This window comes from Paramormyrops kingsleyae, chromosome 17, assembly GCF_048594095.1.
Source record: "Paramormyrops kingsleyae isolate MSU_618 chromosome 17, PKINGS_0.4, whole genome shotgun sequence".
Classification (NCBI taxonomy): domain Eukaryota; kingdom Metazoa; phylum Chordata; class Actinopteri; order Osteoglossiformes; family Mormyridae; genus Paramormyrops; species Paramormyrops kingsleyae.
Window position 1 is genome coordinate 23925402 of NC_132813.1, and position 26788 is coordinate 23952189.

General features: G+C 39.8%; 1 protein-coding gene across 1 annotated transcript in view; it reads right to left on the bottom strand.

The window, feature by feature from the left end:
- itgae.2 (integrin, alpha E, tandem duplicate 2) overlaps positions 1-26788 on the bottom strand; it is a 38052-nt gene that overhangs the window by 2535 nt on the left and 8729 nt on the right. The window contains exons 5-26 of the mRNA XM_023842670.2: positions 22394-22505; positions 20755-20808; positions 20113-20184; positions 19713-19834; positions 19147-19298; positions 18907-19060; positions 18275-18422; positions 18096-18166; positions 17657-17783; positions 17275-17411; positions 16100-16237; positions 15677-15889; positions 15273-15385; positions 14709-14833; positions 14435-14589; positions 5908-6027; positions 4861-4934; positions 4454-4589; positions 907-996; positions 705-781; positions 495-575; positions 317-389 (exon numbers count right to left, since the gene is read on the bottom strand). Of these exons, the coding sequence (XP_023698438.2) occupies positions 317-389; positions 495-575; positions 705-781; positions 907-996; positions 4454-4589; positions 4861-4934; positions 5908-6027; positions 14435-14589; positions 14709-14833; positions 15273-15385; positions 15677-15889; positions 16100-16237; positions 17275-17411; positions 17657-17783; positions 18096-18166; positions 18275-18422; positions 18907-19060; positions 19147-19298; positions 19713-19834; positions 20113-20184; positions 20755-20808; positions 22394-22505 (2544 nt within the window). The remainder of the gene's footprint in view (positions 1-316; positions 390-494; positions 576-704; positions 782-906; positions 997-4453; positions 4590-4860; positions 4935-5907; positions 6028-14434; positions 14590-14708; positions 14834-15272; positions 15386-15676; positions 15890-16099; positions 16238-17274; positions 17412-17656; positions 17784-18095; positions 18167-18274; positions 18423-18906; positions 19061-19146; positions 19299-19712; positions 19835-20112; positions 20185-20754; positions 20809-22393; positions 22506-26788) is intronic.

Consider the following 26788-nt stretch of genomic DNA (forward strand, 5'->3'; position numbering starts at 1 on the left):
CCTATATCCACAGTCCTGTTTACATCAGTTACATTTTTTTATTTAACAGACACCATGGGGTCAGACATTATTATCTGCTAAGCAGCCCAGGGGAGGGTAAGAGGTCAACAGCTCATCATTGATATGTTTACTCTACCACCGACATAGAGCCCTAACCCCCAGAACTATAAACTAACCCATCTACAGGTGAACTTTAACTGAAAAGATTTCAGACTAAGATTTCAGAATCTCATAATATAACAGAGATTTCAGAGACTATGTTTTAGATAGATAGACAGACAGACAGACAGACATACTTCCCATACAAGAGGTATACCTCAAAAGTAAATTTGAATGGTTCCTCATCTCTTTTGTCTTCAGCAATGTTCAGTACTGATCGGTCAACCTTTCTATAACAGAGAAATCACCACAATGTACACTGCACACAGATTACACGAGGGGTCTAAAATGGGTTTTTTACAAATTATTTTTTTACTAGGAAAAATCATACTCACCCAGTTAACTGAACTTTCAAGGCCTTCTTTATTCTTAATGTGTAGTTTTTTCTATCCAGAACCTGAGTGCCATTATTCTCACTTAGGGAGTAGACGTTGAATAAGCCAATAAGTTAAATACTGAACATTAAGACTGCTGTCATATTGACCGCATATTATGACTTAATATTTTTCTTAACAAAGATATTTTCAGGGAGAGAGATTTCTAACCATGTTAATTCAGAGCTGATACTGACAGTCTTCACTGAGATTTCTTTAACAGGCTGCCAAGAGATGGAGAAAATTGCCTGCAGTGCAAAAAAAAGATAAAGTATTAATAATTATTATTAATGATATAGTCTTTTATTATGAAATAATAAACAAAAAAGAGCATTCCTTTATTAGACAATATAAAAGAGATGTACGGTGTTACCTTAGCAAAGTGTTTCAGCACTGGATATGAAATTTTGCACTTTAATTGAAACTGGGACTCTTCATTTATACAGACTATAGACCCATCATTCTGTAAACAATAAAAACAACTTTTACATGACATGCAAAGGATGGAAGAATCTAAATAAAATGTTAATGAAGTCAGGTGGCCCTCATGATTGTGCTCCTCCTTAGCTCGTCTTACTTAAAGGGATGCCCCAAGGATTGATCCTTGGACCTACTCTATTTTACCTCTTCATGCTCCCCTTATGATCTATTTTCAAGACATTTCCATTCATTGCAAGGCAGGTGATATACATATATATCTGCCACTGAAAATAGGAAAACAATTTTTCTAAAAGAAATTTCTAAAATGTCACAACATTTTCTTAATGTAAATGATGAAAAACTGATTGTGATGTTTGGTCCATCTCACCTTACCTGTGCTTCTGCAAGTAACTTTGGCCTTCTGACAACCTACTGTAAACCTTTTGCTAAAAACATTGGTATGATAATTGATAGTGCCCTCAAATTTCAATTAACTGGTGCCACTTTACACTAAGACTACCGATATACAGAGTTTATGAATGGTTTATAATCTGGTTATTAATTAGGTTGTAACACTTTGTAAACTATTAATAGACAATTTTAAACAAGTTCTAACACAGTTTTCTTTTTATTAATGAGTTACTACCATTTACAATTGGCAAAAGGGAGCTTTATTGTAAAGTGGTACCAGTTAAGTCTGTCACCAGACCCTGTTTCTATCAGATGGTCATGCCAAGCTCTAGTTTCAGTCACTATTAAGTCCATGTCAAAGTTTAATTGACTTGATGCTATACTCTGATTAAAAAGTGTTCCTTTAATTTTTTTGAGCAGTGTACAACAATGTATTTCCAGGCAGCCCCGCCACCTGCTCTATTAATCTAATCCTTACTCTTCCCACACCCCCAACCCCTACAATATCTGGTACTGGATGGACCAACTGGAAATGTGAAAGCCAATAAATGTGTTTTTACCTGAATGCTCCAAGTTGTGACATGTAATTCTGAAACTACACCTATTCATTTATTACACAACCACTTATATGGAAATTTGCCCAATAATTAGGTGGTTACCTGTCTTTATGTCTTAATTTCCATGTCTTAAATGTAATTTATATTATTTATATATTTTATTTTTGGCTTAATATTTATATTATTCTTATTTCTCATATGCAGTATGACCAACGTTTTCAATGACATTCTGTTATTGCTACTTATATTGTTTTTAAATGTACTCACACAAACTCCAGTTGACTGGCAAATAATGTGCCCCACTGGGGTAATATATAAAATGGGGTATATATAAAATCTGGTAATACACCAGATCTCAAACTTGTGAAAACTGAACACCAGAAAAACAAACGAAAAGTTGTTATATTACAATTTTAACTTTGCAAATAAACACACAGTTATTATTGTACTAGACTAGTTAAAATAGGCATGCATACAAAAGACAAAGAAGCTGACAAAAATTGACAATGATGTATTCTCCAAATGACCCCATCTCACCCCCTCTCCGTTATCTAATCACTATTCCAATCACACTACCAACCTCGATCTCTAGTCCCCCTATAGTAGGCTTGGGTGATATCTACTGTCATACCATGAGTATGCATAAGTTTTTTTAAAAAGATTAGTTAAGCAAACTGTAGGGCCCCCCCAGGTATAATTTCAGACCTGATCATATACTAGTTATTAGAAAAATATTATAGTAAATATTTAAATTCCATTACATTGTAGTCCTTAATTCCATATATAAACAGAATTAACTACAACCAACAAGAACAGTATTTACAAAGCATTTTTAACTCTTGGCTCTTAGAGTATACCACTTAGAGAATACCAATTCCTTGCCAAACCAACAAGTAGGTGTACCTGGTGCCAAACAAGTGAGTGTATTTTTCCTGGTGGGTGAACTCACATTCTGAATGGTTAAACATAACCATTGGCTAACAGTAAATTGCTGTCCTTTTGAGATACCCGCAGTGAAGCTTTGGGTTAAAGTTTAGTCAGGTTCACATCTTCACATGTTATTTCTTATGTCACCACTGACTAGGACTAGAAGAAAGGAGCATGCACTGATTACAGTGCATCGCCACACCCACCACATGACAAACCACCTCAGGGATAAGAACTTGAGTGCAGCCATGTGGCAGGTGATACCTCAGCAGCACACTAGTCCAAATGGACCAGTGAGAGGTTTTTTCTGGTGCCACCAACCCCCAAGCTTTTCCCTGTAAATTGGAGGACCTCCTTATATTAACATCACACCCAGGATGAAGCAATTGCAGGTTAATAGAGTAGAATCACTCTGGGCATTCATGGGATTTGAACCAGCAACCTTTCAGTTACTGGCACAGATCCCTAGCCTCAGAGCCACCACTCCGTCCCCTAGGACTAGGACAAGAAAAATAATTACCATAATTCTGCCCAAATTTAACTCTACAACTTTAAATTTCCCCACAATACATTCTGCTGAGCTCACCGCAATGAATTTCATCAACCAGCTACCGATAAAATTTGCCAAGTGTGGGGGACCGGTGACAAAAAAATATGTAAACTTTGTCATTCTGAGACTTTGACACTGTAATCAACATGTAGCTTTGCAGTTACATGCATATAACATCTCCTTATCTAGAAAAGATGCTATCAGAACTACAACAATGTATTCCCAGGCAGCCTCATCATCAGAATATTCAGAAAATCATCACAGTTTGAGAAACACTGACCTATACAAGGTCTGGACTGCTTATCAGAAACTGCAAAAGCAAAGAAATTACTAAAGATTGCTTCAGGCTGAGGTCAGTGATGGTCAGTGATGAAATACCAAAATGGTTTAATGACATAACGTCCATTCATGCCCAAATTAAAATAAAAAAACAACAAAGCGTGCGTGTGTGTGTGCATTATGTTTATATTACATTGTGGACCAAATGTTCCCCAAAATGTAATAAAAACTTATTTTGCCGTTGTGGGGACCATTTTTCAGGTCACCACAAAGATTTGTGAATGCAATCAAAAAACTATATAATGCATGGCTTGTAGTTAAGTTACCGCTTGCATGTTTGTACAACAACAGGCAATTTCAAACTGGCAATTGACTATTTTCAAATTAAAGACTTGGGTTGTATATAAGCAAAATGTTTATTAGTAGTAAGCTTGATTGGTATCTAATTTTTCATGCTTTTCACACATTACATCATAGCAGATGGTAATTCAACTTTATTTTAAAAAGCAATGGTATTCCGGTATTTTAATATCTTGGTGATAAAATTCACAGAGTAAGGGGAGGGAGGTCCCCCCCCCAATCCTAAATAGTAGTTCTTTGATTACTAAACATGAAAATAAGCCCTTCAAGTACAAATGTTTAAGCCAAATACATGGTACACATGGTATAACAGGTTAATGCATTAAAAACTGTGCATTTTATGCTTTTAAACACACTCAATGGAGGCAACCGCCCAACTTATGCATAAACCGTTACTTAAAAGACAGCTGATTTACCTTTGAAACTTTGTTGAATTGAAGAACGTCTGGATATGTCAAGAGCAGGTTGGTAAGGAATGATTGTTCACCCTCATTTGTTAAATTGAAATCTAAATTCAAATTCTTTGTAGCTCCAAATATAAAAATGTCTGTACTGTAACAAAAACACAAATATTAAAATTTTTATATACATAAAATTTATATACATAACACAGTAACAAGCAGCCGTTATGGGCATGCCCTCCCGCTGCGTGTGCATTTCCACGTATACCACATATACTACTGTACAAAGTCAGGTGATTCTAGCTACTTTTGTTGTTTATGGCAATATCTAAGTCTACATTTGTGATTCAAAGCAGAATGTAGGCAACACAAGCAGGAAACTAAATGATAGTGAGGCATGGGATAACCTGTATGTGACTCACCTCAATTTTGAGTTTGATATCGATATTTGTGGCACACATACTCCTCTGTTAACACAATTGACCTCAAATGGAATCTGTGGAAAGCAATCAGCAAGTACATAGGTACGTAACACAGGGTCAACACAGACTTAAATCCAGTCAAAATAATGAATAACAGGTCCGAATTCTGTGTTTTAATTAGAGCATGGGTTTAACACAAACTAGGAAATTACGGAATGTATTAACTAAACAGAATAAAAGAAATGTAGTTTGTTGGTGTGCTCATTCTGCTTCATTTAAGCTTGTTTTAAAATTGAAACTCTGCAATGCAGGAAACTGTACTTACTACTACAATGGAATGTCAAGTTAGGAATACAGGAGGTGATATGGAATATTTATCCTGAAGTGTTTACAATCACTAAGCTTTGTATCAGTGCAAATAACATTCCTACAAAATAATATGGTAAATTCTGTTATTAATCCAAGGCATTACCAAACTAGTGTTTTTAAATAATGGGCTGTGGCTCTCCCTGAAATGGCCTTCACCATTGTTAAAGCCCACCAATTTTCTGGAACTGCTTGTCTTATTCAGGGTTGCAGATGGGAAGAGGGGTGTCCCAAGCCTATCCTAGAAGCTGCGGGTGCAATAACCCTGGAGGGGGTGCCAAACTATCACAGGGCACACTCACTCATGCATACCTACAGGCTACTTAATAATTCCAATTCACCTCAGCATGTTTCTGGACTGTTGGTGGAAACCTGTGAACTTAGAGGGAACCCTGTAACAGCATGGGGAGAGCATGCAAACTCCACACACATGGAGCCATGGCAGAGACTCAAACCCTGCTCACGGAGGTGTGAGGTACCAGTGCTAACCACTGCACCACAGCATTGCACCTGTCCCAGTTCCTTAAGTGTTTCTATTAACATTAGGAGACTCAGAGCCCCTGGCCAGGACCATATGACCTGTGGAAGCAACTGGCCTGAATGCCTTGAGAGCCTGACAGTGCACATTAATCTAATGAAGGACTGGGCATTTTTAAAAGGAATTCACTTCCCCTATAATACCTGTATGGTTGACTCCATGGGGCTGAATGCATCCAAAACGCGTGATGGAATTTTGCCAGATTCATTGACCAACTGAAATTTCAGCCTTATCTCTATCGGAGAGAAGCAGTCATTGCATTCCTGGAAAAAAAAACAAAATCAGTGAGTACATGCAGCTGTTGGAAATCATACCCAACACAACACTTGTTGCAAGCAGAACGAATTGTATTGCTTGATATAGGGTATCATATTAACATCAAGGCGGCCTGATTTTAGTTTCAGAGCTCAGTCTGCAGACCTCCAAGGTGAATTTGTTTAGTTTCGACTGTCAGTTTACAGAGTTGGAGGATGGATAATATATTGATGCTCAAGTGCCAAAATAACACAAATGGGTAAGAAAATGTCAAAGCCAGAGGTGTCCAATCTTTTCTAGAAAGAGCTAGTGTGTATGCGGGTTTTTGGTATGACCTTTAGGTCAGATGTTCAAACCCATGTGTGAGGACTCTTCAACCTGCGCACATAACAGCCCTTTCGGGATAAGATTAGCCACCCCTGGTGTAAGCCATCAGGTCACCAGTTTAGAAAAAAGTGGATAAGAGGAAAAATATACAAAAGATAAAGGCATCCTGCTATTTCTATCTCTTTATGAGTACAGTGGAACCCGCTTATAGTGATCCTGGTTATAGGGATCGACCGCTTATAGTGATCCCGGTTATAGGGATCAACCGCTTATAGTGATCAGTTATAGGGATCAAACTTTTATATGGATTAAAAAGCTTGGAACAGAATCATTCCTGTTCAAATACTGTTTAAATAATTTCAAGTAGTGCGCTTACAGTGTTCATTTTGTTTTTTTTTTATACGTGACAGCATACAGAAAAATTTAAGTACAGTCATTTATTTTTTACTTGACTAGCTTGCCAAGCTGCTAGAAGTGAACCCTACAGATCCTACAGATTTTAAAATAAATTTTACGAATGTTTCCATTGGGTGATATAGGTGGCCTGTGCTCTCTGATTGGTGATTAGCGATAGCGATGCTGTCCGTTATATTACCTTATATTAATGTAATAAATATACAAATGTCAATTAGATGGTAATCTGCCTGAGAAATAAAGAAAACAAAATTGGTTATAATGATCACCCGCTTATAGTGATCATTTTCACCTAGACAGACGTGATCACTGTAAGCGGTCTCCACTGTAAAATAATATGCATGTAACAAAAAAGGCTAGTATAACACTAGTTTATTGGTTAGCCAATAGGGTAATAGTATAATGCAGATGATATACAGATTTATATCAGTACAAATTGCAGTACAGCTTTTCCACGTTCCTCGCTAACAGCTTACATGTCTGAGGTGAAGCAGTGGTTGAGCTGCAATATCTTTAAACTCAATTCTGACAAAACTGAAGTTCTACTTATTGGTCCCAAATCATTAGTTATTTCTCTTTCTGAATTATGTGTTAGCATTGAGGGCACTCTGATAAACCCATCTACATCTGTTGAAAACCTTTTGTAAATTTTGATAATCATATTAATTCTCTACTCAAGTCTGTACTGTATTTCAACAACTATGTACAGTAATATAGCTTTTGTTCTCCCATTACTTAATTCAAGGAATGCCGAAACTTTGACCCATGCCTTTATAACTTCACGTATTGATTACTGTCATGATCTCCTTGTAGGTCTACCTCTCAAAAGCTACAGTATTTCCAGACTTCAGTATTATCATGTCTTACTTATCCTCCTGTTTTGCTCCCTGGCATGGCTTAAAAAGCCACACATGGTCCCCATTTAGTCCTACCTCTCGTTCCTGCCCTCTCATCAGTCACTACCGACTTTATCTTGTTTGTCCCTTTTTAGATCCAGTCCTAAGTTCCCCAGTTCAGTCATTGATGCTTGTCCCTGATTTTATTCCTGCTAATAAAGTCCCCTGCGAGGCACTGCAGTCTGCATCTGGGTTGTGTTTCCTCTTGCCGGCGTGACAAGTATGTCCAAAATTCTGCCACTGGGGCTCTTACTCACACTAAACACTCTGCCCATATCACTCCTGTTGTGTATAACCTTCACTGCAGTGTCCATACTCTTAGGTCAGGAGTCGGCAACCTGCAGCTCGCGAGCCACGTGTGGCTCTTTGAGCATGAGCCTGTGGCTCTTCTCAGAATGATAGATACATTCACATTTTCATGTCTTAACATATTATGATAATATTTTCATAAATATAAATAATTTATTAATGGGTTAATATTATTATTTTTCATTTGTATATTTTTTTAACGTTGCGTGCTTCTGTGATGTCTTGACTGCATAATTCACATCTTCCTCAAAGTCATTCTCTACGACGAGAGTACATCTCAGGTCAAAATGTTTTCTTCAGTGTCCAAGATTGGATGTAGGCTTCAAAGTTTATTATTCTTTCATATACTTTTTATAGTAAATTGTCACCACGCCTTCCCAGGTCTTCGTAAAATTATTATATTTTCTCTGATTTACATTATAGCCAGCTGAATTTGGAGTGGTGAGTACATTTTCACAGCTAGGTCAACACACTTACAAGTAGAGAAGTGGAGAGTGAAGGACAATTGCAGAGCCAAACGAACTTTACTGAGAAAGAAGGGGTGAGGTTGAAGACTACAGAACTGAACAATATTGTGATATTAGTCACCTTTGTGCTGTTACACGTCCGAGTGCTTTAAAGCTGAGAGCCCCCCTCCCGCCCCAAAATAGTTTTTCATTATTTTTTGTAAGTACATGAAGTTTTGTTTTTGTAGTAAATGAATATACAGTGGTACCTCAGTTCTCGAACTCATTAGATAACGAATTTCTTAAAAGTCGAACCAACTAGTTCGAAAAATTTACCTAGAGCTCGATCTGAATCTCATAAGTCAAACCGTAAACGCCGACCTAAGATGACTTGTACACGCAGGGAAATGAGTCACAAGGCACATCTCTCAGCGGAAACAAAGGGTAAAACTTCAGTCTCAGCCTCGCATTCGCTGTGATAGCATCGTGCATGTTTACACTAGCTTAATACATATATTAGACAATGATAGACAGTAACAGTAATTATTATATAATAAAATACATTTAAAAATAAAGATTTCTTATTCATTATTTCAACATTAATAATAAACCATTAATACGTTTAATTATAATAATATTGTTGTGCCGAGAGGGGACAGAACAGAGACAAAGGCGCAGAAGTCAGGGTACCAGGGAATACGGGGTTTAATTACAGGTAAGGCAGGCAAAACGCAGACAGACAATACAATGACCAGAATGGGGAAACAAACTGAAACGCTGACAAAGTACAGAGGACTAATGACAACAACCAGAAACAGCTGATCACACAGGGATTCCACACGGGGTTAACGAGGGGGCGTGGCACCCGGAAGGAGCAGATGATGGGCACAGGACACATTGTTTGGATACATTTATTTTCTTACTTTACAAATTACTGTTTTGATAAATGTGCTTAGATGTGTTTAGTGCAGTATATGTTCTTCTTGTTTTATCCTGTTCATTTTGTGTTTAAATGCTAAAAAAAACATATTTAGATGTAATTTTTTGGGGCCGGGAACCAATTACTTGGTTTTCCATTATTTCATATGGGGAAAATTCGATCACAACTCGAACTTTTTAGGAATCGATCCGGAGTTCTGAACGGATTAAATTCGAGTTCTGAGGTACCACTGTATACTGATATCACATAAAAAAAATTGTATCTCAAACCCTCTTCTCTATCCATTGCGGCTCTTTGTAAATCTTGAGTCTGTAGCGGGTTCATAAGCAATCAGAATTCTCAGAGCAGATGTGCTCTTATTCTGAAGGCTTGTTCGACTTCCGGTTATAGTTTTTTGGTTATCTTAGCGGCAACTGGATCTTGTTCTCTCTGTCTTCTTCTCTTTGTTGTTAATAAAAAAAAGTGCTTCATCCCTTTCACGGACAAAGCATCTGCATCCTGTCTTTTTCCTCTCGCCACATTGGTGACCCCGACATCTCCTCGTACGTGTTCGAGATTTCCCTCAGCATGACAGCTAACGCTGTGGCTTTAAAGCTGCCAGACTTCTGGCATGAAAATGCCGCTGTGTGGTTCGCACAGGCTGAAGCCCAGTTCGCCATCCGGGGCATCACGCAGGACGACACAAAATACTACTATGTTGTTGATGCACTGGACAACGCCACAGCATCCCGGGTGGTGAGCTTTCTACAAGATCCCCGAGCGGATGGCAAGTATGAAGCTTTTAAATCTCTGCTGCTAGCGACTTTCGAGTTGTCAGAGCCGGAGCGGGCACGTTGGCTTCTTGCCTTGCTCTCCTTGGGAGATCAGAAACCATCCGAGCTTATGGACCACGTGCTGTCTTTGCTAGGCAGACATCAGCCCTGTCCGGCGCCCTGTAGCTGCTCTGGGCGCTGGACGGCAAAGCAGTCTGCTATTCGTTGAAGACTCTGTTTCTGGCCGACGTTTTCTGTGTGACACGGGCGCTTTGGTGAGCGTCCTCCCCGCCTCACAGCTAGACAGGCAGTCAGGAGTGCGTGGTTTTCCCCTAGAGGCTGCTAACGGCACTTTGATTGAAACTTTTGGCTATCGGCCAGTAGACCTCTGTTTTCACTCCATTGTTAGGGGCTGACTTTTTGTGTGCCAACAATTTGCTAGTGGATGTTAAAAATAAGCGCCTGATAAACGCGGGGACTATTTGCTCTTTCCCTTGCATACTCAGCGGGGCTGGCCCTTTCAATCTTTCCCACCCTCACCACACCCACCTTTTCCGCATCCTCGGCGAAACACGGTGTGGAGCACAACATAACCACGGCAGGCCCGCCAGTGCATGCCAAAGCAAGATGCCTAGACCCTGAGAAACTGGCTGTCGGCAGGGAGGAGTTTGCCACATTGGAACGTTTGGGGAACGTTTGTTGTTCGGTGTTCTGACAGCCCCTGGTCTTCTCCTCTCCATATGGTGCTCAAGCCTGGGGGTGGCTGGCGCCCCTGTGGAAACTATAGATGCCTTAATGATGCGACTACCCCTGACCGGTACCCTGTTCCGCACATTCAAGATTTCTCTGCCCATTTGGCAGGCACTCTCATTTTATCTAAGGTGGACCTGGTTAGGGGATACCATCAGGTTCCAGTACACCCCCAGGACATCCCTAAGACCGCTGTTGTTACACCTTTTGGTCTGTTCCAGTTTCTGCGGATGCCTTTTGGGCTCAAGAATGCAGCTCAAACTTTCCAGCGTTTGATGGACAGTGTTGTGCGGGACATGCCTTTTCTGTTTGTTTATTTAGATGACATTTTAGTTGCCAGCACCAGTTTGGATGAGCATTTGATTCATATTTGGGCATTCTTTGCACGTCTTAGTGCTCACGGGTTAATTGTGAATGTTACCAAGTGTCAGTTTGGTGTCCATTCTGTTGATTTTCTTGGCCACCGCATTCCAGAGAAAATTGCTGCTGTTCAGGATATCCCACGGCCAGTCACGGTCAAATCCTGGGAATGGTTCATTTTTACCATCGTTTCATCCCTGGGGCTGCCCGCATTATGTGCCCCCTATACTCTGCACTTAAGGGTGTTTCTTCTAAGGCGGTGGTTGAGTGGACTCTGGAGCGGTGTCAGGCATTCCATAATGCTAAACGGGCCTTGGTAGATGCTACGTTGCTAGCTCACCCCTTGCCAGATGCTCCCATCGCCAACACTACAGATGCTTCTGATGTTGCTGTGGGTGCAGTACATGAGCAACTGGTTAATTGGGAATGGCAGCCGCTGGCCTTTTTCAGTCGCCAGTTGCGCCCGAGTGAGCGCAAGTACAGCGCTTTTGACCGTGAGCTCCTTGGCCTGTACTTAGCTGTGCACCATTTCTGCTTCCTGTTAGAAGGGCGCCCATTCACTGCTTTTGTGGATCACAAGCCATTGGTGACCGCAATGAGCAAAATTTCGGACCCTTGGTCTGCACGTCAGCAGCGTCAGCTGGCACTCATTTCTGAATTCACCACTGACATTCATCATGTTGCTGGCAAACACAATGTGGTGGCTGATTGCCTTTCACGTTCAGTGGTTGGTTCTGTCCACCGAGGTGTGGATTATGTACTAATGGCGGCGGACCAGGCAGCTGACAGTGAGATTCAGGGGTTGCGGTCTGCTGACACTGGTCTGCAGCTCCAGGGTGTGCCCTTTGGTGAAGCGTCACTACTTTGTGATGTCTCAACAGGAACTGCGCGGCCCGTTGTGCCGCATGGCTGGCGGCGTCTGGTGTTCCTTTCTGTCCATAGCCTTTCCCATCCCAGCCGCAAGGCATCACAAAAGCTGCTTTCAGCTAAATTTGTTTGGCGTGGGCTGAAAAAGGACATACGTGACTGAGCCGCTTCTTGCCTTGCTTGTCAGCGCTCTAAGATCCAGTTGCACACCAAAGCTCCCCTGGCACATTTTGCTGTCCCGGTGCGTCAATTTGATCATGTCCACGTAGATTTGGTTGGTCCGTTGCCACCATCCCGTGGTTACACGCACCTTTTAACGATCATTGATCGGACAACCCGCTGGCCGGAGGTGGTGCCATTAGCCTCCACGGCAACGGCAGATGTGGCTCAGGCTTTCATCAACTCCTGGATCTCTCGTTTTGGGGTGCCTGCCAACCTGTCGTCTGACCGCGGACCGCAGTTCACATCCGAACTATGGGGTGCACTTGCCCGTGAGCTAGGGATCACTCTACACCACACCACCGCTTATCACCCGCAAGCTAACGGGTTGTGTGAGTGCTTTCACCGCTCTCTGAAGGCTGCCTTTCGTGCATCTCTTCAGGGTGCTTTCTTGGTCTGACAGGTTGCCATGGGTTTTACTGGGTTTGCGGAACACTCCGAAGGTCGACCTGCAGACTTCCTCTGCTGAGTTAGCCTATGGACAGCCCTTGCGAGTACCTGGTGACTTTCTGCCAGATGCGTCAGTTCCTTGGTCAGCCTCACAGCAGCGCTCTGCTTTTCGAGACACTGCGGCTACTTTTGGTCCAACACTCACATCGCATCATGGTTTTCCGCGTTTTCATATTCTCCCAAATCTGGCGGATGCTCAGTTTGTTTTTGTTCAGCATGATGCCCATCGCGATCCTTTGTGCCCCCCCTACGATGGGCCTTTTCGTGTGCTGCAGCCTGGGGACAAGTTTTTTGTTTTGGAAATGGGTGGTAAGGCCGATCATGTTTTTGTGGACCGTTTGAAGCCGGCCCGATTTAGATTTAGATGCCCCAGTGCCACTCAGCCAGCTTCCTCGTAGGGGTTGTCCGCGCAGTTCAGTCCCGTCACCGGCCCTGGCCCCAGCCCCAGTTGTGCCTGCTCCTGTGGGTGGTATTGTGAGCAGGTCAGGGCGGGTGATCAGACCCCCTAAGAAGTGAGATCCTCTGCCTCTGTGAATTCTGGGGGGGCCTGTGTAGCAGGTTCATAAGCAATCAGAATTCTCAGGGCAGATGTGCTCTTATTCTGAAGGCTTGTTCGACTTCCGGTTATAGTTTTTTGTATCTTGGCGCCAACCGGATCTTGTTCTCTTGGTCTTCTTCTCTTTGTTGTTAATAAAAAAAAGTGCTTCATCCCTTTCACGGACTAACCATCTGCCTCGTGTCTTTTTCCTCTCACCACAAGTCAGTAATTTAGGATAAAATGGCTCTTTGCTTTAAAAAGGTTGCTGACCTCTGTCTTAGGTCTTCTGATGCTGGTTCGCTCATAGTGCCCAAATTTCGTAGGTGGTAGGTCATTTAGTGTCATTGCAGCCAAACTTTGAGACTCCCTCCCAGAGCGTCTCCACAATATCTCTTCTCTCTCCACTCAAAGCTAATATTAAAACACACATTTTTACAAAAGTCTTACTCCAAAATTAAGACTGCCACTTCATAATGTTTGTATTATTTACCTTCAATTTGCTTGACTTCATTTTATGTTTTGTTTTGTTTCAAATTTTTAACTTGCTTTGTTTTCTTCAAATTGTTTTCAATGTATTAGCTTGGTTTGTTGTAAGATTTTGTAAAGCAACCTTGAGCTCTGGAAATGTTCTATATAAATTAAACATTATTTTTAAATTATAATTAAGTTCTCTTATGTACTACAATTTGTTTCTATTTGTCTTTATTTCTGGTTTTTGATATTTATGAATCATTTTGTATATATGTTTATATTTATATGGTATTTAAAAATGACAGTTTTCAATGGTGCTTTTTTGTTGGGGAGGCAGGGGGTGGGAGATGGACACAAAATTTTTTTAGGAGTGGGAGTGGGGGCTAAAGGGGGGGTTCAACCAGGTTGCCATACAAGCTAGAACTGTCACTGTCACGGGCTTGAGGGAGGGGGGACCAGCTGCAGAATGCCAGCTGCAGAGCGCAGAGTTGCTATGGATCGTTTAGGGACATTGATTTACTTAACCACATGTTTTTCGACTTGGAGGGATGGACTGGATAAGCAGTCAAGATGGATGAATATGGGACAGCCACAATACTGTAACTTCAGGGTGCACTTTGCATTTTCACGATGGTTCCCCTTACTGCCCTATCCATGTTTCCTTTTTATTACATACCTTTAATTTGGTGATTATTAAATCAGGGCAGTTTATATCTTTTGTCAACATAAAGGTGCCTTCAATCGATGATTTTAATCCATTAACAAAAATAAGACGCTTTTCCTCTTGCTTAGCATCCAGGTCCACTTCATAAAAAATGAGGAGATGACCCTCTGGAGCACAATGGATAACAGACATGCAGTCATGCTAATGAAATGGAAAGCTGATAAAATTCTTTACCGATAGCGACAGATAGAAACAGCTTACAGGTAGCTACAGTACATATACTTACCCTGCATACCCCCTCTCCTTGATTTGAAGCAAATTTTTAACTTAATATTTTTGTCCGTATGAGAAAGAGAAATAATTTTAGGGTCGGCTTGTATTGTTGAGCTGAACTGTATAACAGGAACAGCTCTAGGATAAACAGTAAAGAAAAGGATCAGCACAATTTATATATATATATATATATATATATATATATATACACACATATGTGTATGTGTGTGTATTCTCATTAAAAGTTACTTTGAGATTTGCAGTGACTGTTTCTTAAAGAAAAGCTTCATGAGGATATGGCTCATTTTGTTTGCTTTTGAAACATTTGAATGCAGAATGAGTTGGAACAATCATCTGTACTTAGATGCTGATGACATTATAGTCTTTAGCGTGTTTTTTCTAGTAGTACAAAACAATAACAATTATCGGATTGAATATGGGTCTTTGAAAATGCATTCATTAAAACTGTCATTTTGGTATGATGTGCTGGTTATTTATTTATATCTGCATTTGTATTTATATTGACAACACTTTTCTTAAAAGCTAATGAGATTCAGCATTTTCTGTTTATGCTTACTCTAAAATAGTGACCATTTTTTCACTTCCCACTGCAAGGTATTGATTAGACATTTTAGTGATTGCCTGGCCAAAGTACTGCAGCTCCATTTCAAAATGTGCAGCTGAAATTCTCTAGAAAGAAAAACAGACAGCAGATAAAACACCTCTAATGTTCCAAGTTTTTAAAGAAAATAAAACTAATTAAGTATGTATTTTCAGGGGCTTACTATAATACCTGTGAATCTTTATCTTTGCAATAATATAAAACAACACACAACTTTATCATTGATCGGGATGAGAGTATTGTGCCTGGCTTTAACCTATGGTAGTTAAGTAAAGAAACACTCAATGCTTGAACTAATTTGAAAAATCTTGTGTAATTTGTATAAGTGTGACTTCTTCATGATAGAAACGGTAGCTGACCTGTGAGAAACGGTTCCTGATGCCTCCTTCATAGCCATTGTAAATATAGATGCTGCCACTGGACTGGCCGTTATCTTCTTCTAGTGGAGCTCCAACAGCAACATCATTGTAATTGTTTCCATCAATGTCTCCAATGTCTGTGATTGTAGAACCAAATCTGGCAAAGATGTATCCATCCATGCCCTGCATCTCCCAGTCCTTCTTAAATTTTCCCTGCATGATCACAGCCAATTAGTTCTATGCATCCACCTTTCAAACACTTACCGGGTGTAATTTTTTTTATTAAAGCAAAAAAATCTTCTGACAAAAACTGCCTGGCACTCAGATTTCACATTTTTTTGAATGAATGGAGTTAAAATGTACCTACAGTGTCTAGTTATACCAGTTTCAGAGTGGGTAGACAGTCTAAGGTTTGTGACTCACCTCCTCAAGTTTGTAAATGTAAACCTTTCCCTCCTCTCCTTTAAGATGAAAGAAAGGTGCCCCAACAAGCAGATAGTCAGTCTTCTGGTCTCTGTCTAGGTCCAAGGCACACAGCACTGATCCAAAGTATGAGCCCACCTGAGCCATTTGGGACAGACTTTTAGAACATTACTGATGGACATCATGTTTGCTTAGACAGTCATATTCATATGTACTGTTAGGTTATAAATATAGACGGAGTCTTGCAGAGCCCAGCTTCGCCCCCCTACGTCCTAATCATACCTTGCTGGAGTGCAGCTCTGTTTCCTTCAACGTTAACCCTTGTTTCTTAATGTCCCAAAATTTAGTAAAAGATTCAAAGTGGATGGTTTAATAAAAGGCCAGTTTTGCACTAAGTCATGTTGTTTCATCAACTTTAATTTTCATTATTCTTCTTTTTCTTCTTCTTGTTATTATCATTTCTCCAGTGTCTGAAATATTTCTACATGACTCCTTGATTTCTGTCCCGAATGACTGTATTTTGTCTAATTTTGTTTGCCATACTGCTCCCAAAACTTAACATACTAGCCAAACTGTGCTAGAGGTTAAGATGTATATAAGAAGAAATCGGTGAATAACTTAATATTTTAATGAATTTTCATGGGTACATTATGAATGAATAAGCAAGAATGTAACTTGCAGTGATAAGCCATTTTGATGCATTTTTAAGTTTCAATTACATGTTTCAAAAACATCCGGCACTATTTAACCACAATAGAATACCCATAGCAAATATAACTAACTAATAAACAAATGTACCGAGTGTCTTATTTGGGACTTTCCAGCCCCCCCAAACCCTAACCACCCCCCGCACTCTGTACCTGACAGTGATCCTCTTTCTCTCTGATTCTGATGTAACCCCTGTGAACTGTAGTTAATTTACAAAATCGATCAGAAGTTCCTATAACAAATCTGAACTGAAAACCAATCAGCACTGATTAGATGTTGATTAAATTATCATTCCCTGTTTTCAATCATAGTCAAAGTGATGTCTTGGTCCCAGTGCATAGAATTCGTCAACAAACTTGACAAAGCACTAAAATTTTAAGTGAAAAGTTCTCTTTAAATTGCAAAGTAAGTCTGGCAGTATTTGAGATGGGTTGAAGTTTTCAGTCACTACCAAAGGAATCACTGACCTGCTCTCCAGATAGGGTCTGTATCGAATTTTGGGAGGATTCGACAAACACAAAGACAGCACCACTTAAATTGTGTCGAGGTGCGCCTGAAATGTACAGGCTTAAGCTGGGTGTCCTGGCAGATGTCACACTATATCCTTCAAAGAGAAACAGCACAGTTCTGTATACCATAATATCCACATTCTTCATCAGTATGTACTATATTTGCATACTTTTCATTAGTTCTTAAATACCCAGTATCATGCATTTAATGCAAACAAATGTATATATCATATGCTGGGAATGCTTCAACTTTGATAAAGTGGAACTTACAGAAATAATAGTAGATACGTTTCTGGGTTAACACATGAACAAACTGTCGTTTAATTTTCTAGGTGTTTACCTAAATAGGAAAACTCTTTTCCTGTGGATGTTGTGTTTAGAAATTTCACTCTGTTATTCGTAGGATGACTCAGAATCACTCCCCCACTCCAATCATATGCCCCTACAGCACCAAAAAGACGTGATCCCTATATAGACACAAACATATATATCAAGTTTCTATTAGTGCAGAACACCCAGGTACAAGGACTTGTTGAGTAGTACTCATTTTTGAGGTTGAATTCAGTGTTGGACCTTCAAGATTGTATTTAAATCTTTTATCAATATTATTAATTACACATTTTGTATTTTACTAGTTGCATTTTTTTACAATTGCATTCTATACTTTTTTTGTATTATAAAAATCTAATATATACACTAATAATGTGTTAGTCTGATACTAGTGGCAGGCTCACTGCATGGCGTTTTATGCACATTACTGTACATAAACCTCCACTTACATCATGTGCTAAATGAGAACTAAATCCAGCTTCAGAAAGGGTGAAGTGAAATGCTGCCCCCTGTTGGATTCCTGTGGAGGCAGAGCATTTGATAACTGTACAAACTGATGCAGCTTTTTAAAATCCTGCAGTGATACATACTCACTGAGCAACAGGAAAGTCTGTTTTAGTAGTCTCACCTTCAATTCCAATTATGCTTGTTTCTAGCTGTTGGAGATAATCCTCCAAGGCATCATACTTATCCACCATAAATAAGTGCTTGTCGTGTGGTTCCAAAGCAATTTGCTGTAGCTCGTTCTGTCCCTTTCCTCTGGTTGCTTCTCCTACCTAAAAGTTATAAAAGTTCTTGCTGTACTTAATGGGGAAAATAAGCCCCCCCTTCCCCCGCAATTCACAACTTTTACCATTGCCATACCCCCCTGTGCCCCATTCTCACAATGCTTTCAATTAAATAACAGGGTGTCACACAAATACAACTCTGAATTTGGAATTATTTAGTTATTAAAAGTGTGGGCCAGCACGGTGATGCAGTGCTTAGCATTGTTGCCTCACAGCTCTAGTGCCTGGGTTCAAGTCTCTGCCCGGGTTCCATATGTGTGGAGTTTGCATGTTCTCTCCATGTTGTCGTGGGGTTTCTCTGGCTACTCTGGTTTCCCTCACAGTCCAAAAGCATGTTGAGGCTACTTGGAGTGGCCAAATTGTGTGTGTGAGATTTAGATAAGCAGTTTCAGAAAATGGATGGATGGATTTTTACTAAAAGTATGACAATCTGAAATACATAAAATGCAGAAGTTGTAATAAAAAACCATACCCCAATAGCAAAACGGGTGATGTCTTTCATTTTTGGTGAATGTAAAACTGTTGCAAGATCCATTTTATCCTCCGTTATCTCTCCATCTGTCAGCACAATAATTATCTTTCTTGAGTATTCTTTTGACCCATTTTCAGGCACAAAAACATGCTCACTGTAATGAAAATGTAAGCAGTAAAAGTTCAGAAAAAAAATGGCAATGAGTCTGAAAGAATGTATGACAAAAAATTCCATACTTACAGCACATAGTTTATGGCTGATGCAGTGATGGTGACTTTTCCAATCTGTTTTATGTTTTGAACCTTCATAAGAGCTTTCTCGCTCTCAGCATTTTCACTGAGTAGTAGTTCTGGTTGTACTACATCTCCATACTGAACAACAGCAAAGTTACACTATCAGAAAAAAAGAAAAATCATAAGTGTTTATAATCCCTTGATTTAGTTTATATGGTAATTTATATGTTTAATTCACCTACGGTTCACCTACAGTGGATCAACCTTCAACAGCTGTTCTTTAACATCAGCTAGGGATTCTCATGGGTCCAAAAGGATATTATCAACTACAATATCAAATGCTGCATTCACTGCTTTCATTAATGCAGTTTCCATCCTGTAATGTGGTCTAAAACCAGACTGAAATAATTCATGATTTATTTTTCTAGAAAGGGCGACAGGTGTTATCCTCCCTATCCCAGATTTGTGTACTAGAAGACTACCCTTGTAAACTCAACTGCTCAAGATATCTTAGCATTTTCACTTCCCATATATTATATTATATTATGCCATATATTATGTCAAAGTACGTACACTAAAACAGCTTTCCCAAACTTTTTTCATTATATCGCAAATGAATTTTTTTGCTTTTTCGAAGTCTTCAGAGTCAATACTTCCAGATCCATCGAGAACAAAGGCAATTTCTGTCCCAGCATCTATAAAAAAAAAGTTCAATTAGGGAATATATGCTGCTATAAAATATTCTGTTAAACTACTTTGCTAGCAAAGTATCTTTTTCACAAAGACTGATCTATAAAAAATCATTACATTGAGACTTGAATTAATCTCATTTTAAAAAAATTATTTTATCTAAATTTGTATTAAATAAATGTCTGGTTTTCTAATGGATGCCTATCTATGTTTGAATGGTGCATTCAAATGTGCAGTCAGATGCCCTGTGAGATTTCATAATATTGTACCAGATGCCCATTACCTTCCTCATCCTCATAGTTATTGTTGTTGTTGTTGTTCCTGTTAGCACGTTTACTTCTGGTCTTGCCATTAGCTGCAGCACAAAACAGGATAAACAGTTAGACACCCAATGAAATGGTGATTTAAACTTGCCCTATTACTGAGGTTCGCATTAGAGGTCGACCGATATATTGGCCCAATATTTAGCATTTTTAATGTATCAGCATCGGCGGATGTCCGACTGTAGTACGCTGATTTACAGACAGGCACTCTTCGCGTCTATGTTCTTCTTAGAGCAACCCAGTGAGTGCTGGTTGAGGAATAATTTGTTAGATTTTGCATCTGCTAAATCTACCAAACCACAGAGGTTTTATTTTTAGTTTATATATATATATATATATTATTTTTATTACACTACTGGATGCCCAGTAGGGAGCACTGCTTACAATTAGATATTGTCATTCCCTGCATGACACAATGGAACACAATCCGAGGGCTAATAGCAATGTTCTAACTATGGCCAAAATGTTTTATGTCCCAAAATTCATTGCAGTTATCCTTGGCACAATGTGTAATATGCACCATGTCACAGATACATTGTTTATTAGCTCTAAAAATATGAATATGCAAAAAGAGTTCAACAATGACAAAATAATATACTTACTTTCTTCTAGAGTACTGTTTTTTTTGGTGGTATCACTTTTCATTTGTTCTACAACTGTAATGAACAATATAAGAAGTTCTGAATTACTCTATGATCTAGACAATTAAACATTTTTCGAAATTACACACACACACTGTCACGCCCCGCTCCGTCCGCTCCCAATGTGTGCCACGCCCACCTCATTACCTCCTGTTTCACCCTGATTGTTCTCACCTGTGGCTCGTTATCCGTGACTTGTCTTTTGTATTTAGTCCTCGTCTGAGTCAGTCTTCCCCAGACTCATCATTGATGTTACCTGTCGTGCTTCCCCGGTCCAGTTACCCTAATAAATCCCAGTTGTACCTGACTTCCTGGCTCTGATCGCCTGCTTTCCAGCTTGCTTACCCCGCGATCGTGACACACGCAGGTTTGTAATTATATTTTTGTGGGGACATTCATTTCCATGGGGAAAACTCTAATCACAACATGACAACCTTAACCACTACCCAGCCCTACCTTAACCATTTAATTTTTTTGACTGCATTCACAGATCTTTGTGGGGACTGGGAAAATGTCAAAGAAACAGGTTTTTGTTTTATTTTAATTTTATATTACATTAAAATATTACATTATATGACATTAGGTCCCCACAATGTAATATAAACCTAATCCACACACACAGACACACACACAGACATATATGTTGGGTATACCTATCCTTATGGGGACTGCTCATTCACTTCTACAGGAGAAATGCTAATGCTAACTATGACTATGAGTTTTTGCATTTTCAGTTTTTTCATAGCAGTCACTGATTTTTGGCCAACAGAAACTCAGCCACGAAGTGGCAGACCATGAAAAGTAAAAGAGCGGGGTCACCAAGTCTTAAGGCACATACTGCATAAACTGCAGAGTTCCAAAAGTCCTCTGGCATTAACCCCAGCACAAAAATCGTACCTTGGGAGCTTCATGCAATGAGCTTCCATAGCCGAGCAGCTGCATGCAAGGCCCCACAACACCAATGTCAAGTGTCAAATGGAGTGACATGTAAAGCATACTGTCACTGGTCCCTAGGGCTTTGTAAACGTGTTCTGTGTCATGACAAATCACACTTCTATGACTGGCAGCCTTATGGATGAGTCTGAGTTTGGCAGATGCCAAGAGAATGTTCCTTGCCTGACTGCATTGTGTCAACTGTAAAGTTTGGTGGAAGAAGGATAATGGTATGGGGATGTTTTTCAGGGGTTGGGGTAAACCCCTTAGTTCCAGCATCCAATATCAGTGCCTGCCCTTACAAATGCTCTTCTAGATGAATGGGCAGAAATTCCCACAGACACTATAAAATCTTGTGGAAAGCCTTCTCAAAAGAGTGTCAGCTGTTGCAAAGGCTGCAAAGGTGGGACCAATTCCATATTGATGTGTATGGATTTAGAATCAGATGTCATAAAAGTTTCTGTAGGTGTAATGGCAAGACGTCCCAATACTTTTATACATTTCACTACATACTTGTATAACTACGCATGTGACAAATAAAGGAATCTTGAATACATATAAATGTAGGTATGTGCATATATGTCAATGGATAAATAGCGAATTATAATTTTTATTTTAAAAATCTTTTAAAATTGTGACAATTCATGTTTGCAGTTCATGTGCTTACCTCGAGCTGCGGGAGGTAAGGTCACTTCTACTGTTAATGAGTCAGACATAAGGTTACACTCTCCATTCAAGTCCTCATTCTCTGACTGACGCCTTCTGACTTGCTGGCAAATCTAATGAGAGAAGATAACACAAGACATCCATAAAAAGTTTGGCTTTTCACATGGATTTACTTTATGAAAGACAAGTTGCTGTTGTCTAATTGCAGGGTGGTTGCTGGCATATGATTGACTGATGATTGGCTTCTGGTTGATGGTTTGTTGTTTTATCAGTACAGTCATAAAGACTTGATTATTCACCTTCCTTCGATTCTTACTGTTACCATTCTGCATCTATCTCTTCCTTACATTTTCAATGCTATGCTGACTAAATCCCAGACATGTGTAGGATCACACATGCACATATCACAGGGCCTAAATTCCAGGTGGCCTGAGACAAGGCCGAGCCTGGTACGAGAGGCACCAAAGGGGGGTTACACACATAAACACACACACACAGATAACAAGGGAGGCCAGCACTCCAACTTTTATTGCCCAAAGATTTAGGGACCTACAGACAAGCAGAGTGGACCTAATGGACAGGGGTCCCTCGACTTGGCACACAACCCCCTCTCCATACATTCTGCCTTACATATCACTCACCCAATAGATGAACACCCTAAAGGAAGTTTCATTTAAGTTTGGCTTTTGTATACCCTGTATATTGATTTACTCATGACTACTAGTCTCAATATACAGGTTATGTTTGTATGTGTCCTTAGACAATCTTAGTGTTTTGTGTGCCACCCTTATAACCATGTTCACGGAGTATCACCTATTTTACCCCTTTGCACTTGAACACATATAAATTTAAATAAATAGATAGGTATAGCTACCATTGTATATATGTTCTCATGGTATACCAGAAGAATATGGAAAGTGAGTGTAACCAATGTGTCCTAACTTTTAGAGAGTCTTCTTTGTTAAAAACCCCCCCTTCTCTTCCAACATTCCTTTGTGGTCCTTATCTGATCTTGGTGGACCGTCACCAAGTTTCTTTGTTCTAACATGCTCTGTTAAAAGAACTGAATTAAGGTGTATCTTATCCATTCTGGAGAAGATGAATTGGCATAAGCCACACCAAACAAAATATGTTGTTTCCAGATGTGCAACTTATATTGATATTACCACAAATTAACGGCCACGCCTATCTATGGATAAGATGTGCTGTTTGTAATATGAATATTTGCTGTAATATCTGCACAAAGTGTAACATCTGTTGAGGTGCAACCCAAAACACCTGTATCCTATACTGATGTGAATCAGTCACATAGATAAAATAATTAATTGTTTAATCAATTAATACAGATGGTATGAGGTATGTACCTGTGAAGCTGGTATGGCATGTTTGGTGTCAAACTGATCGTTAATCACCCCTGATTCCAAATCTGGTCAGTGATTACCATAAAAGTGGATGTATCAAAAGTTATAACAGCTTAATGAAAATCATCAGTAAAGGGAGAATCAGTCGGGTCATAAATCCCAAAAGGACTGATACAGACCCCTTCCGAAAGCCCGCCAAATGGATGGCCAGCCATTGGGCCAGGAGTCAAATTCCTGGTCATCCCTATTCATGAACTTTAAACCATAAAAACCTGGCATCTCAGAACGAAGGTGCGCAGAGAAAACCATCAGCCCGAAGGAGAATATCAGCCGGGGCAAACAGATCATCAAGCGCAGAAAAGACCATCAGCCCGGGAGAAGAGAAGCCCACAAGAAGCCCTACGGTGAAGGCCCAGCTGAACAGAGAACAGCACCCAAGACAAAGCTTCACCAGGAGAGAGAATCCAAAGGGGCTCCACTCCACTGCTCCAACTGCTCCATCAGCTCAGCAGCTCCGCCCCCCCCCCCCCCCCACTCTTCAACCAAATAAACCAACTTCCTTTCATTCTAACAACTTAAGCTGTTCTGTTAACCTGCTATAAGACTTTAGGGTCATGTTTCCACAAACTGTGCTTGCTTTGCAGAACAGTATTTCCCATTTAAGGTTACTAATTTAAATCCGGTCATTGCATTTTCATAATTACATCGTTTGTTCTATTCCGTTATTTCGTGTTTGTTGTGTGTGTTAGGTGTAATGTCTGTCTTATGTTAGTTGTAGTGTTAGTTAGGAATAAATTTTGCATGTCTTTTACACAACTTCAGCCTCCGTCATTGAGTACTCACACTAAGTCCCTGCCTCTGTGCGATCTTGCTACACGCTCTGAACCTCAAACTCGCCTGAAACATCGCGAGACTCTCTCTCATCGGCCATGAGGGGAGCTTCGCTACCAATCGTTTACATTGGCACCAATGACATAGGAAAGGGCAGAAGGGCTGTTCTGCAAGATAAATTTATAGAAGTCGCGGATAAGCTTAGAAGCAGAACATCCACGGTGGTATTCTCTGGAATACTTCCCGTGCCACGTGCAAGTCAGGCAAAATTAGCTGAGATAAGGGGATTAAATGCGTGGCTAAAATGGTGGTGTAGGAAAGAGGGGTTCAGGTTTATGGGGCACTGGAAGACCTTCTGGAACAGGTGGGACCTGTTCAAGCCGGACGGGTTGCATCTGAACCATAGGGGAACCAGTGTATTGGGGAGGCGTATGTGCAGAATAGTTGAGGAATGTTTAAACTAGGGACTGGGGGGGCAGGGAGGTCAGTTATGAATTTATGTGGGGAGAGACGGAAAGCCCAAATAAATATTAAAAGTAGACACTGTAAAAGGCCTACCATTAGTGGTCTGTATTTGAATGCTAGGAGTATTAGAAACAAAATTAATGACTTAGAGGCTTTAATTTCTTCAGACAATTACGACATTATAGGAATAACTGAAACATGGATGAGTGACAATGATGGTGATGAATATAATATGGATGGTTATACGTTGTTCCGTAGAGACCGGATAGGCAAGAAGGGAGGTGGTGTTGCAGTATACGTAAAAGAAAACTTGCAGGCAAGAGATCTCACTGATATAAATAAAAATTCAGAAGCTGTATGGATCAAACTTGATGCTAAAGATTCAAATGGCCTAATTGTCGGGGTTTGTTATAGGGCACCTAATGTAGCTGTAGAGGAAAGCAGAATATTATATGATGATATCAGGATTATGAGTAATAAAAATGATGTGGTGGTTATGGGTGATTTTAATTTACCTGGGATACAGTGGGACACAGTCTCTGGCTCTTCTGTAAATGAACTTGAGATGGTGGAATTAGTACAGGATTGTTTTTTTACTCAGTTTGTTAATACTCCTACCAGGGGAGAAGCCCTTCTTGATCTCGTTTTTTGTAATAACCAGGATAGGATTGGAAAATTAGAGGTTTTAGACCCATTGTACGGTAGTGATCATAACATGGTTAAATTTGAGGTTAATTTTAGTGTCCGAAGAGCAAAGTCTAAATTAAAAGTATACAATGTTAGGAAGGCTAACTTTAATGGTATGAGACGGAAATTAGAAACTGTAAACTGGACAGAGTTAAATAGCAAAACAGTTGAAGAGGCATGGGAATTTTTCAAAAGCACATTGTTGCAAGTGCAAGAGGACTTCATACCTGTTTCCAGCAAAACTAAATCTAGGAAACGACAACCAAGGTGGTTTACTAAGGAAATTAAGAATAAAGTCAGGAGGAAAAGGGCTCTGTTCCACAACTGGAAAATAACTAATGATTTCAAAATCAAGCAGGAGTATCTAAGTCTACAGGCAGAGTTAAAAAATGACATTAGGCTATCAAAGAGGGATGTAGAAAGAAAAATTGCATTGGAGGCTAAGCATGACAGTAAAGGTTTCTTCCAATATTTTAACTCCAAGAGAGCACTAAAAGCTGAAATCACTAATTTGCAGGATAGTAAGGGCCTTATAATTGATAACGAAATTGATATGGTAAACGAGTTTAATGATTATTTTTCAAGGGTGTTCACAATAGAGAACACAAGTAATTTACCACCAATTAATACGAATACAGCATCGTCTATGACCAATATATGTATAACTGAGGTTGATGTGATACTAAGCCTAGCTAAACTCAAAATAAATAAATCGCAGGGGCCTGATGGCATCTTACCTTTAGTCTTGAAAGAGATGAGGGATATTATTAGCCAACCTTTGACTTTAATATTCCAGAAATCGTTATCTGCGGGTGTGGTACCATCAGATTGGAAGCATGCTAATATAACACCCATATTCAAAAAAGGGGATAGAAGTAATCCAGCAAACTATAGGCCAATCAGTTTAACTAGCATTACTGGAAAAATAATGGAAGCTATAATTCAAGTGAAAATGGTAGATTACCTAGATGCAAATAACATTATAAAGGATAGCCAACATGGATTTAGGAGAGGTAGATCCTGCTTAACGAATCTGCTTGAGTTCTTTGAGG